This window comes from Echinococcus granulosus (genome assembly GCF_000524195.1).
Source record: "Echinococcus granulosus chromosome Unknown EG_S00007, whole genome shotgun sequence".
Classification (NCBI taxonomy): domain Eukaryota; kingdom Metazoa; phylum Platyhelminthes; class Cestoda; order Cyclophyllidea; family Taeniidae; genus Echinococcus; species Echinococcus granulosus.
This window is the reverse complement of record NW_020170387.1, coordinates 755,168-767,408: the sequence shown is the minus strand read 5'-3', so window position 1 is coordinate 767,408 and position 12,241 is coordinate 755,168. Positions and strand designations below refer to the sequence as shown.

The 12,241-nt window shown below is 41.0% G+C and overlaps 1 protein-coding gene across 1 annotated transcript; it reads left to right on the top strand. All coding sequences in view use genetic code 11, as the record gives it.

The window, feature by feature from the left end:
* Positions 1-710: 710 nt before the first annotated feature.
* On the top strand, positions 711-10,576 carry EGR_01791 (Rho GTPase-activating protein; the record flags this gene model as incomplete). The annotated part of the gene is made up of 7 exons (XM_024491040.1): positions 711-794; positions 1,915-2,362; positions 2,436-2,780; positions 2,837-3,087; positions 3,155-3,676; positions 3,747-4,062; positions 10,488-10,576. 7 exons carry the CDS (start codon positions 711-713, stop codon positions 10,574-10,576), a joined length of 2,055 nt encoding a protein of 684 aa, XP_024354496.1.
* Between the last annotated feature and the right edge of the window lie 1,665 nt (positions 10,577-12,241).

Below are 12,241 nucleotides of genomic sequence, written 5' to 3'. Positions count from 1 at the left end.
GCTGAGTGATTTTACATTCTCTGAGCCCTCATCCTTCTACTCGGATTTTCTAATTGCTTTTAGTAAAAGTGGAACATTTCAGACTTTCTTCCCACGCATGGAATAGTTCCGTTTTAGTTAAACCATATGTTAATTCGCCAATCTGTCTCTAATGGCTGGCATACCCTTAAATTTCGTGCTATCTATCAAGCATTCGTGAGTCAAGTCCACCAATTTGGTTTCGATGTTAGGTCTACCTGTAAAGTAGACTATTTCAGTGCATCAGTTGATAGAGCCACTTGAACCCATGGTCGCAGTACAGTCTTCTTTCTTTAGTGATAATTTTTGTGGACTAAATAATAAGACAAAATTGAAAAATTATGCATGAAGACAAAGTTGCAGTTACAGCACTTGTGCGGTTTTAAATGAATTTGTAGTCAATTCAATAACGTATTTTTGCGGACAAACCAAATGGTAGACAGAGCTCCAAGACTATGGTAATCCTTAGCCTAACTTGGCGTGGTACATCAGGATTTGGCAAAATAATGTCGCATTTGAAGAGCTCTCTACTAATTTTCGATTCTTGGCCACCTGACATCCCCACATGAAGAAATGGCATTTATGAATTTGGCAACCGCGTTTCTTACAGAGTGAGACACTAATACTTTACGCTAATTTGTTACTTCGGGGTGATCACAACTTCCGCTCCCGGTAATACTGGCGTCGCGAAAATGAGCAGTTCGCAGGGCATTCAGGCTATTAGGTGGTCCCAGCTTTTGGAAATGCATGAGGGCGCTTGGCCAACCGATGAGCAGGTATCACGGATTGAGGAGCGGCGGCGTCTGCAATGGGAACACAGGTGCAAATTTTTTGTCAGCTTTCCACAGACAAGCCAAAACACGTCGGATAGACGTTGCGGGTATAGCAACGCGCTTAAGTGGGTTGGCGGGCCCCCTGGGTAGATGCAAAAATCGATAATTCATGTTGTGTGCGCGTGGAGGCGGACTGATGCGGCGGCGCAAGTCCACTTACAGGCGTTTTTAAGAGAGTAGATTCGCCTCACGAGTCTGAGATAGCGATAATTTGCTTTGGTGGATAATAGAAAATGTCATACCTTTTTGCAGGTCAAAAGTGGATATTAGAACGACGCTTTTGCTTAAGATTTTTCGGTCCAATTCCAGCATTCACAGAAGCTCAAAGTATTTCAGTTTCACCATCAGCGCATTTCTAGTTCGGATCCAATACTTGCTAAGAAGGCCTACGTTTGGTACAAGTGATTAACAAAATTAATCAACTGTTTGGGTCAAAATAATATCAAATGGATTGGAATTTTCCAGTCTATTTACAAAACTACCCTACGGCACTTAAAGTAGTGTTTATTGGCGTAATAACAATCCAAGTAGATAATTTCCTAAATCCTTCAGGTTAATTGGTGATCTTTAGTCTATCCAGTCCCAAAAACAAATTACTCCCCCGAGTTTTTGTCAGATTATGAGTGGAACAAATCACCAACCACTAAACACCTAGGAAATTCATCAACTTGTTACGCCAAAGGTGAAGAGGATTTTAATACTGTACTAGGATGACAGTCCCTCCCTCATTGGCTCCTGTGTCGTCCAATTTTTACTGGTGGACGCTGATGCGTTGACGACGTCCAATCAGCTTACAAGCATTTCTAGGTTTAATAGAGCTCACCGCCCCACGCACGTGCAGTTCCCCTTTCCCTTGTTCTGGTGTTCCCCGCTCGGTTGAATGGCTCCTCATCGCCAAAGATCTGTTTACCCCACACCGTCCGCTAAAAAATTACAGGTATGTTTATAATTCGGTGTTCTGCACGCTTAAGAGAGGTACAAATGCATCCAAGGGTAAGAGCTAAACTGTACTGCAGATCTGCAAGTATTATGCTTTTCTGAAACTGCCATTTTTTCTTGAAAGGATACTGTCATGGCTTATGCTGATCGTCTTGCTGCAACGACTGCGGCCGTTGACTACGTAAATTTGTACAGAAACCAAAAGCCACAACAGTTCATCGATCTCTGTAAATTTCACCTTTCTCTGCTAGTCGAGTTGCCTGCTGACTTTAATAACTACAATCCTCGGGCGTGCACCGGAACGGAATTTACTGGCGATGCGACGTGTAAGCACAAGAAAAATCGACCATGGACACGATTAGCCAGCTCTATGGGGCAAATGCACAAATCGGATGAGTCAACCAATGGCAAGTGCACTCTAGCTGAATTTTGTACATCATTGGTTCTGCTGCCGATCGTCATTTCCGTTTCTGCATTAAATCTAGACTTGTCTGGCTCGGCGAGAACCCGGAGGATAAATGCCATCTACGAAAATATCATGAAGCTCATGGATCATTTGTCGACTGATGAAAGTAAGCTATATTTTGAATTGCCTGGGCTTCCTACAGACGTGGTTGTAGATGTAAAAAGATTGTCTCCTCTTAGACCTGAAAATGGAGATGATATTCCGAAAGAGTGGGAACATAGTTCGCCAACGAGAGCTCCGCAGGCGCATACTTTCAGGGGTGAAGGTCTCCTTTCCTGTCAGTTTCGTAAACACCAGCGACTGTGCGCCATCAAGCTCCTCGTCCTCTTCGTCTGGCTTCCCTTGGAGTCGAAAGTCTTGCAGAAGATCTATTAAGGTTAAAGCAGAGGCATCTGAAGCTAAACCCGGTACTTTTGATGAGCTTAAGGGTCATGACTACGCCAACACTCTAAAGAATGTGCTTCGAGAAATGCGTAATCCGATTCTCACCCGGGAGCTCCTTCCAATTTTCGTATCCGTATCGAGTATGTTATACTTCGTTCCCTCACCGACTTGCCTAACCCATGTTTATTTTCTACAGAGATCACTTCAGGACATGTTAACGATGAGGGAGTGCAAGTGCCTCTAAGTCCAGCAGACTTTCAAGTGGCTCAAGCAAAGCAGTTGATGGCAGTTCGGATTCTGCGTTTCCTCCTCCCCGAGAGAAATCAACGGCTATTACGTCGACTTCTCGATCTCCTAACTGAGACAGTGAGCTATGCGCAACTCAATGGCATGTCTGCCGAGAGCCTGGGTACCATTTTTGGACCACTGCTCCTCGCCCCAACCTGTGTAGGTATACTTACTTATTGGTTATTTCAATTAATGGGCAATGTAACTGTAACCCAACTTATTTCAGTCCCCTAACCCCGACCTGCACAAGCATTATGATACACTGAACAGCCTCACCACTCTAATGATTAACCAGGGCTCTGAGGGTGTGTTCGGCATTCCAGAGGCTCTCGTTGACGACATGGATCGAAACCTGGCATCCAATGGCTTGCTGGGTGGCCGTTCCCCCTCAAAAGATTCCGGTTTGGACACCTGTTCTATGACTTCTTCTGGCCATGAAGAGGATGCCAGAGATGCCCTCTACACGGGCCTGATGTTTGCCAAGTCGAGCGAGAGTCAGGGCGGCATTCAGAGCGATCTGTGTGATGTTGGTCTGACAATTACGGAATGTGCAGTAGCCGAGCTCTGCGCCACTGTGCAGGCTCTGCCCGATTCCGACCCAAGGAAGGCTCGTCTAGTGCAGAGGATTAATAACTCAAATGGTGGTCTGACTCCGCAGGTGCGCAAACGGCTGAGGGATGTGTTGTTGGTCTCTCCTTCTTCCATGCACCGAACGTCATTTCGGCGCCTTGAAACCCCTTCGAACGCGGTTGGTTTCAAGTTCAAAAATCCTCTGCACATCAGAATTTGTGCTTGAGAGTGTTTATTTCCCCTTTCAGGTCCTTAGCGGTGCTTTAGCGAAGCGTCAAACTTCTAGAGCACCAGTGGTTGAGGTGAATGGTGGTCTTGGGGGTGAGATTTCCACGACGTATTCCTCGTCCAGTCTGGGCGTGGGCAACGTGGGTTCACTATGCTGTCCCCTTTTTGGCATCCTGTCTTCCACCATCCGATCGGTCAATCAACAGCCGAAACAGCCACACCGAGAGCAGAATTGGCACAAAAAGCCGGCGGCTATCGGTAGTCCGATTTTTGGAGATATGGGTGCTCCCATAGCTGAAAATATTTACCCAAATTCTGGAATTAGGGCTGCTGACGGTACTACTCACGTGGGACTTTTGAGCGCGACTCGCAGGCATACATGCTTACAGCGTATGCCTGTGCGAAGGCACTATCATCGAGGCAAGATTGAAAGGCCCTGCGTAACATTGACTTCTGGTTGTAAAACCCCCACAAACTCTAGATGTTCTGTGTAGTATAATATTTTCACCAAGGCTCCAAAATTTTCACTATTGTGAAATTTGAATGTGTAAATAAATCTCTGATTTAACGCGTTAATCTGTTGCGCGAAGAATTCGAGGTTCAGATTCGAACCTAATGGGGGTCTTGGCTCCTAATCCGGTCTTCGGCTTTGGAGGCTAACTTTATCAAACGTATATCGTGACGTTTTCAGATATTGGGTCACAATGGTTGGCTCTCCCAGGTTGTCCTGGCTTCCGAGCATGATTTTCAAACCTGGTGACGGTGGCAAGCTTGGCTGGATACGCTTAAGACAACTTTAAAAACTCCCTGATAAACAGCGCACGGCCCAAATGAAGTCCTTTTTACACAATAAAAGCATAGTTAAGGCTTTCTTGGGATTTAATCGCACTTATAACGAAAATTTCCTCCAATTCAAACCCGGCTTGTGTGGAAAACTGTCCCGTACATTTTATGTTTTGTTTTCGTGCCTCATTTTGAATAATTTAAAATAAGACTTGAGGTCTTTAGATGGCTGGTTGAGAGTATGTTTGGTTACTCTAACTCCGTTTGAATTAAAAGTAAAAAACCGGTAAGGCCAAGGAATGGTTGTTCAAAAGTTAGTAAGCAAACCTTAAACAGGAGATTGACCTTTTTACTAATGAGTGTCTCTCCATGTTCTTACCTGACAAGTTGTTAAACATTTCATCCGGTGGGCTGAGTAATTGACTCACAACTTTCGATATTGCTGCGCCTACCGCGGTAACCGATTTAATGTTAGTGGAGTAACAACTGTTGCGCAATACATGGTCATGTCACGCAGATCACGCCCCATTTCAATTATAGGGAAAGGGGTGAAGAGTTCAGCTGTGTATCTATGTCGCTAAATTGCGCAGCTGCCTAGTTCGACGTCACGGCTTGTCGCACCATGGTAACGACAATGTTTGAGCGTTCAGCGGTGTCTGTAGCTTCCCCTAGGTCTTCTCATTCACCAACTAATAAAATCCTCGCTTAGCTACACGTGGATTCATAGGTGTGAGAGCACACAAAACAAATTACTCATGTCGCCGATAATGGATATATGTCCTTTGTTTATTCAAGTTGCGGACGTGCTAATTATGCAGTGTATCGTATAAATAATAATAGTAATGCACGAAATACCTAGTTACTTAAATATGTTATAAGAGGTGTCAGAAAATCGAACAACATACGTACCCACAAATGAAACTTCTCTCAATTTTCTATCGGCCCGTGGCGGAATGTTCTATAGGTTTTCGGAGAGATAAAGGTGGAAGAAATGATATTGCTGAAAACTCAAGTGCTTGACCCTAGACCCCGCGTGATCCATCTTTAAAAGTATGTCTATTTTGGATGTCAGATGTATTAACTACATGTGTACTGATATCTGCTAACTAAAAATAAGCCAATTTTGACTGACCTGACAAAGCTTAGGGGACTTAATTTCGCCAGTTTGGCATCTTTAAACACATGCATTATTGGGAAGTTTTCGTTTTGTTTCTAAGCAGAGCCATTCAAAAATAAAATGATGTTTAACATATGCTTAAATTCCTACTTTACATTCGGCCTTAGACGATGATATAAAAAACGCCTTAAGGCTTGGCGGTTTTCCGATCAACTTATCAGTTAATTTGGAAAATTTAATCATAAATTGTTAAGCAATTCCCACTGGACCTGTTTTTTCACACTGCCTCTAGTTATTTGTTTAGTTGCTAAGCTGGCAATGGGAACGATCATCCATCCTATATATCGTCAACGGGGGGATGGTGACGCTGCGTCATATGAATCACGTCCACAAATGCAAAGCCAACGGCCATCGGTTGTTAGGACATTTACCAGGCCGTTATATCTTAAAACGTTTCCAATCAACCTTGACTACGCAACAATTAATTGTTGCGTCAGTCGTTACGGTTGTCAATTTTCTGGTCCAAATTACTTAAAAAAGTAACTTCTATGTTGGTGAAGAGATTATCATTAAATGAGTGTTGGAAACAAACCAAGTTTCAGTTTTCTTCGCCCTGGCGAATGAATTGCTACACATACCTGTTGATAGGTTCACATACTCCTCGCATGTTAAAAAGTTTGTTCCCTGTCGTATTCAATTAAAAACCAAAGACTGGGGTTTCGTTAACTTATACCTTACTCAAAGGGAGGTATTCTTGAGGTGTTCCCACTTCTACTTACAAGTTTTATAAGATCATTATTGTTAACAATTTCGCTGTTTATTTTCAACTTTAAGCACATAATTATTAAAAAAATCGTATTCATATTAATCATTCAAATCGAATTAGAGCACGAAGGGACCCACCAAAATTCAATGAAAGTAATCAAAAAATCTTGTCTTATTTTCTTAATAATAGGTAGTTGGCTATGAAAAGACTGACATGCTGTGGTCATGTGTGGGATGAAAAAGCCCGATATCTAGAGTATTTGGTTTACGGAATCAGCGATGATCATCACATTAAGCACTGGATTGTTCGGTCAAACAGCTAAGTAGAAGTAGAAACGCTAAAATGAATCAACAAAATTCAAACTATCCATTATCACTTACTTACAGGATTGTGGACCCTGTAGTGTCATTGTAATAACTACCATTTTTATTGATGCGGTACACGTTAAATGCATGTTTGGACTTCACCAATCGGTTCCAAGCATATTCATTCTAATTAAGAAGATATTTATTTTAAAAAAAGTAAACGAAATGAACTTTAACATGTGGTAAAATGAATACGACGTGATTAAAATTAAGGTGTACGACCACATGGGTAGTGTTTACGATGCGTCAATGAGGGGATCGAGAAGCATAGCCTCATAAAGTTCACGCCGAGGGGCAGATGGAGGGTTGAATGGGAGGTTTTTTAATGCATGTCTTCCAGACGGAACCAAATGGGAGGGCAAGTTTGTCAAGGCAGAGGCAGGAGAACAAGACCTCGATGCGCCAGATGGAGTCATTAGGGAAATCAACATGGCGGGATTAACCCCATTTTTATTAGTTCTGCGTGCTGCCAGGTTTCGTTTTTATCGGAGGATGCTGAGTGAAAACATTCCTGTCATCTAAAAAAAATTTCCCATCATTCTTCCTCCTCACGTTGCTCAAAAATGCAAGATTCATTTAAGACTTGAATTCGATATTAGTGCTTTTTACAATGCATTCCTGTTCTCCTCCTAAACGTAACGCTGATTAGCGATTTCGATTTCAGTGGTGTTATTTGTTCTGAAAATACTTTATTTGGAATATTTGCGCAATTATCAAATTACTAAAACATCGGATTGATAAGGCACTGCCTTGCCATTTTTGTTGTAACCTTTGCTTAAGGTCATTTATAAACAAAAGAGCTTAAGATATCAGCAGTTTAAATTTTCTAAACGTGAATGTGTAATCTAGTGATATCCACGTAACCAAAACTGACATATATATGGGCATTTACCATTATCATAGCTCAGATCCCAAGCCCACTTGCACAACAGGTAGTCATTGGCCTATGAGCAGGACCAGGTATCAGCCTCATCTTTATATGTTTACACCACTACACCCCCACTATGCAGGTTTTGATGTACGTCCGATAATTTATTTGATGATGGTTGTGTCCCACTGGACCTAAGGTTAAGACTACAGTGGGACTGATGCCAGAGTGGGGCATTGTGAATCACGCCGAGATCATACACCCAGCCACCCATGCTTCCTCCATCCACAAAGCCACGTCCGCGAGATGGGACCGCCAGTGCACATCGGTGCAGACGATGCACAAATCCTTGTATGACTAATGGTGATGCCGTCGCCTCACATTCCCACACAATTTCTCTTTAGGACCCTGGATACTGCAGAGGTCTCTTGTCTCGAACGATAGACGAGTGGGACTGAACGGTGAGGAACAGAATCACAGGGCAATCGGCAAATGGATGGCTTTCATATATGAGCCCATCTTATAGTAAATCTTATTGATAAGATCATACAGGCTTTGAAGTTATTATTTGATTTGAGTTAGTTAAACTGGCGTTTAGGTTTCTAGTACTGGAGTTTACAACCGATCACTTTCCCAAGTTGAAATAATCCTAGGAATGAACAAACGGACTATTTTAAACAATGGGAACTATGCTTTTACTAAAACCCAACATTAACCGATGGAATATGCAAAAACCTTCTTAACATTTCATGCTTAACCGCTTTATATGTAAGGTAATTTGTACATTGATGTTATCTACAAATGGGTATACTGGATGGAAAGTGTTGGCCGAAAATGAACTACTCGGTAATTGTCGGAATATATACACAAAATTCGATTATTTTGCATCGTAACGGAAACTCAATCAGTAGACTTGATGTCGAGATTCTCAGGCACAAAAACGACAGAATAGAGCAGATGTTTTCCATTTTGAACGACCGAAAAAAGAGAATATTTGATACTGCATTAAAGCTGATGAATCAAAGAGGAAGAGGATGTGAATTGTTCCCTTTCTTTAAACGTGAGGTGAGCCAGCACCCATTTACTAGAAAATTTGCAGTTCAAGAACGTAATTTGTTCAGATTGGATTTCAAAAATAATTTTGATGGTTTGCAAAATATGATTCTTGGATATCTGAGTAAAAGCACCTCTCTCATCGATATTCCCTTCCTTTGAAATCGCTTCATATCAAATGTACAACTGCATTTCCAGGTCCCAGATGGAACCAGGTAGATTTGGGATGCTTTATTACCCTTGCAAGTAAAAAGTTTCACACATTTGCTTAGTTTCCCGATCATTGTTGGGTCCGTTTCTGCAAAATAATGTCACTGTGTAAGAAGTATTTTGACTTTCATCTTCCAAATGAGTAACTTTGAGAATGCAAAATGTATTCTGAAACGCAGAAATAAATTTCTGTGCTCTACAGAGGGGTGATTTGAGGCTAAGAAGAAGTTGGCGCTTGGTTACCAGCCTAAAATTCGCAAGCAGAGAGGCAACACTAGCTGTTCAACTACTGTGGTGTATAACAAGGTATTTGTAGTAACATCATTGAATTTTTTTATAATTTGAACAGCCACTTACAGACGAGTTAATCCTAAGTATTAACGACTTTAAATTTAGTATAAGAGAAGAGCACCGGTAGGGCTCCGCTGCACACGAGTTCAAAATGATCATTCAAGACACATTTTTTGTTTTAATATTATAGCTAGGCAATGCTAGTCTTCAGTGCATGCATTACATCAGCAAAAAAGAGGAGTTTTAAAATACGTTTCTGCAAGACTGTGATGAATTTTACCAGCAAAAAACCCTTGCAGGTCGTCCTATAGTGAAAGCTTGTAAGGGAGGCAAACAGTGAACGCATAAAAGACCATAAAGCTATCGCTGGCATGAACCTGCGCGTTTTATTCAGAACAAAGAAAAGGCGATAGCGAATCGGCTTCTTGCGGTCTCGTTCGCACACACTTACTGATTAATGACCGTGATGCGACTAGGAGATTAGCGAGCATTAAGCAGCCATGATCTACCTTATCTGATATCTATCACCTTGTGTTCATGGGTGTTTGCAGCCAATTTCTTAAAAAAGCATTAATAGGAGCTAGAAGCTGAATCCGAGAGCACAGTCGGAATGCTACCGGTTAGCTGAATCTTCATAAAATTTAATAATGCCAAAGTTTAGATCCAATTAAAGGAAATCATAAAAGAACAACTTGATTTATGATATCTGCGATAAAACAAACAATCCACATTGAGTCAGGTTTTTGAGGTCGGACTTATCAATCAGTCTTGGATCCATACACCCTACACCTCCCCAAATAATTACATCCGGGTATTCCCCCTTACTTCCTTATAAAAAATAAACATGTAAGCGCTGTTTTTAGAGTGAATTAAATTAAAACCTTGTTTTCTAAAACAAAGGGAGCGGAAGTGTGGGGTTACCTAAATAGGCACTGACTCAGCTGAAACCGGAGTAATGGAAATAACCTCTGATTTGGGACTCCTTTCATATTTAGACCCTCCTTCATTAATAATATTATTGTTTTTCAACTGATATGTAAATTAATGCATCCGAAATTCATTTTTACAAAGCCGTAGAAAATGCAAGAAACGCCTTTTGGAGAAAGACTAACATATGCAGTGGGAGAAAAGCATCAAATACCTTTCAAACAATCATGCTTAAATTGAAAACTTAACTCAAAAAAGTGAGTAAACTAAATAGAGTAGGCATTTAACTGTTTTCACACAATGATACATTCATTAGAATAGCAGTATATCCGGAAAACATTACCCAGTGATTGTTAAGACCGTTTGCTTGTAATCTTATAGGGACTAGCAGATGGTGCAATCCCGTTGTAGGAGGCTTTAAGAAGAACGCCTTTCTCTCGACTCACTCGCAAGCCATGGATTTTATTTAACCCTCGTTTATCTGTAAATTCTGGAAAAATTAATTTTGAGTCTGCGAGTAATCCCATGACTTTTGTTCATTAAAAAGCGTAATGTAAGGTGTTTTACAAAATTCTAGAGATATGGTAGCGACTATATGTTTCATAACTGTTTAATAATGGCAACATAAGTTTGTCAAGAAATCACCCCCAATTTAATTTACCTTTAGTGAATTTTAGTTTGTAATTTTGATTCATGGGTGGTTTGCAAACCCGCGTCATTCAAGGCATATATAAATTAACAATGCTTTAATTCCTACTTGTGTTTGTAAGTAGTCTCAATTTCCTTCATTATGGTGTGGCTAACCGTAAAGGTGTGCCATCACAGCGGCTTCGTAGAGGCCACCTCAACCCTTACTTAATTAACTAATAAATACAGAAAACAATCCGCAAACCTATAACAGTAATAATAACATGTAGGAGACTTAATTTCAAAGTTGTGAGCACTTCGCGACAAATCTCCTCTCTTCTTCCTGAAGCTCTGTTCAAGAATGCGTATTTTGAAGAGGGAATTCATCACAAAGGTTTTTATGCCTCTGGTGCCACCGAAAGCTTATATTACTAATACTAAAATACGACTTGTAGAGACCAAGGCCAGGCATAATTATTTCTACACTTATCAAATGCCGGGGCACTACATACCTCCCTGCTCAAAAGCAGCGTGCCTGACGCTCCTCTTGACCAACTTGCTGACTCGATCATTGTAATGTAGTTGATGTTTGAAATATCAGGTAGCAATCATAGGCTACTGTCAATAAATTTTTACCAAAGCAGAAGAACATTTGACCCCAACGTCAGTGATTCACCTCGTCTATTCAAATGGGTCAAGAGTTCTGTACTTTTTAAAATATGTTTTGGAGGAGGGAATTTACTGGCCTCATACTGCTTAAGGGTAGGTAATACTCTCCAATCTAGTGCACTTCACATTCTAACTACTGTTCGTAAGAACACTAATTTTGAAGTGCAGGAATAATAATAAGCTAATATTTTCCATTTATTCCTTCTTGCCACTCTATTCTCAATTCCATCCCACCTAACAATCAGTTTGCTTTCCGTACAGCTGCTAGGGGCACAGAGAAAATTTCATTCATTGTTTTGATTTGTACATCTTTACACAGGTATAGCAGGCCTCTCTGCAATGAACATTTTTAAATCGTTCAAGTCGGTGTCGCTTCAGTTGATTACTACCTTTTTGCAGTAAATGGGGTTCCTATGACCTCCTTTGGTTAGTTTACACGGATCATGCCATCTGTCTTTCTTTTGTGGTATAGTGGGTCGGTAATCAACCAAGCTTATCAAGATAGTTGTCCCTTCGGATCGAGTTCTTTTACTTCCGGCATCAGTGTGCTCCCTTGAAACCAATGTATGCCAAACCGGTGCCGTTTGACGTTTTACTATTTTTTTGATTTATAATAGGAGCGGGTGTGTAACCACAGGCAGGAGGCTGGGATACCAAACAGGAAGCCGAAACCATAGAGACTAAAGTGCTTTGGTGGTTAAATGCCAAATCAAAATAAAAATAGTTTTGTTACAATTATACCTAAATAGGCACACCTTCATATCTCAATAAAAAAATTCGATTAAGTTCATTTCATTTTCAATCATGCCTTTTTAAATGGAACTCCTATAAAAATATTC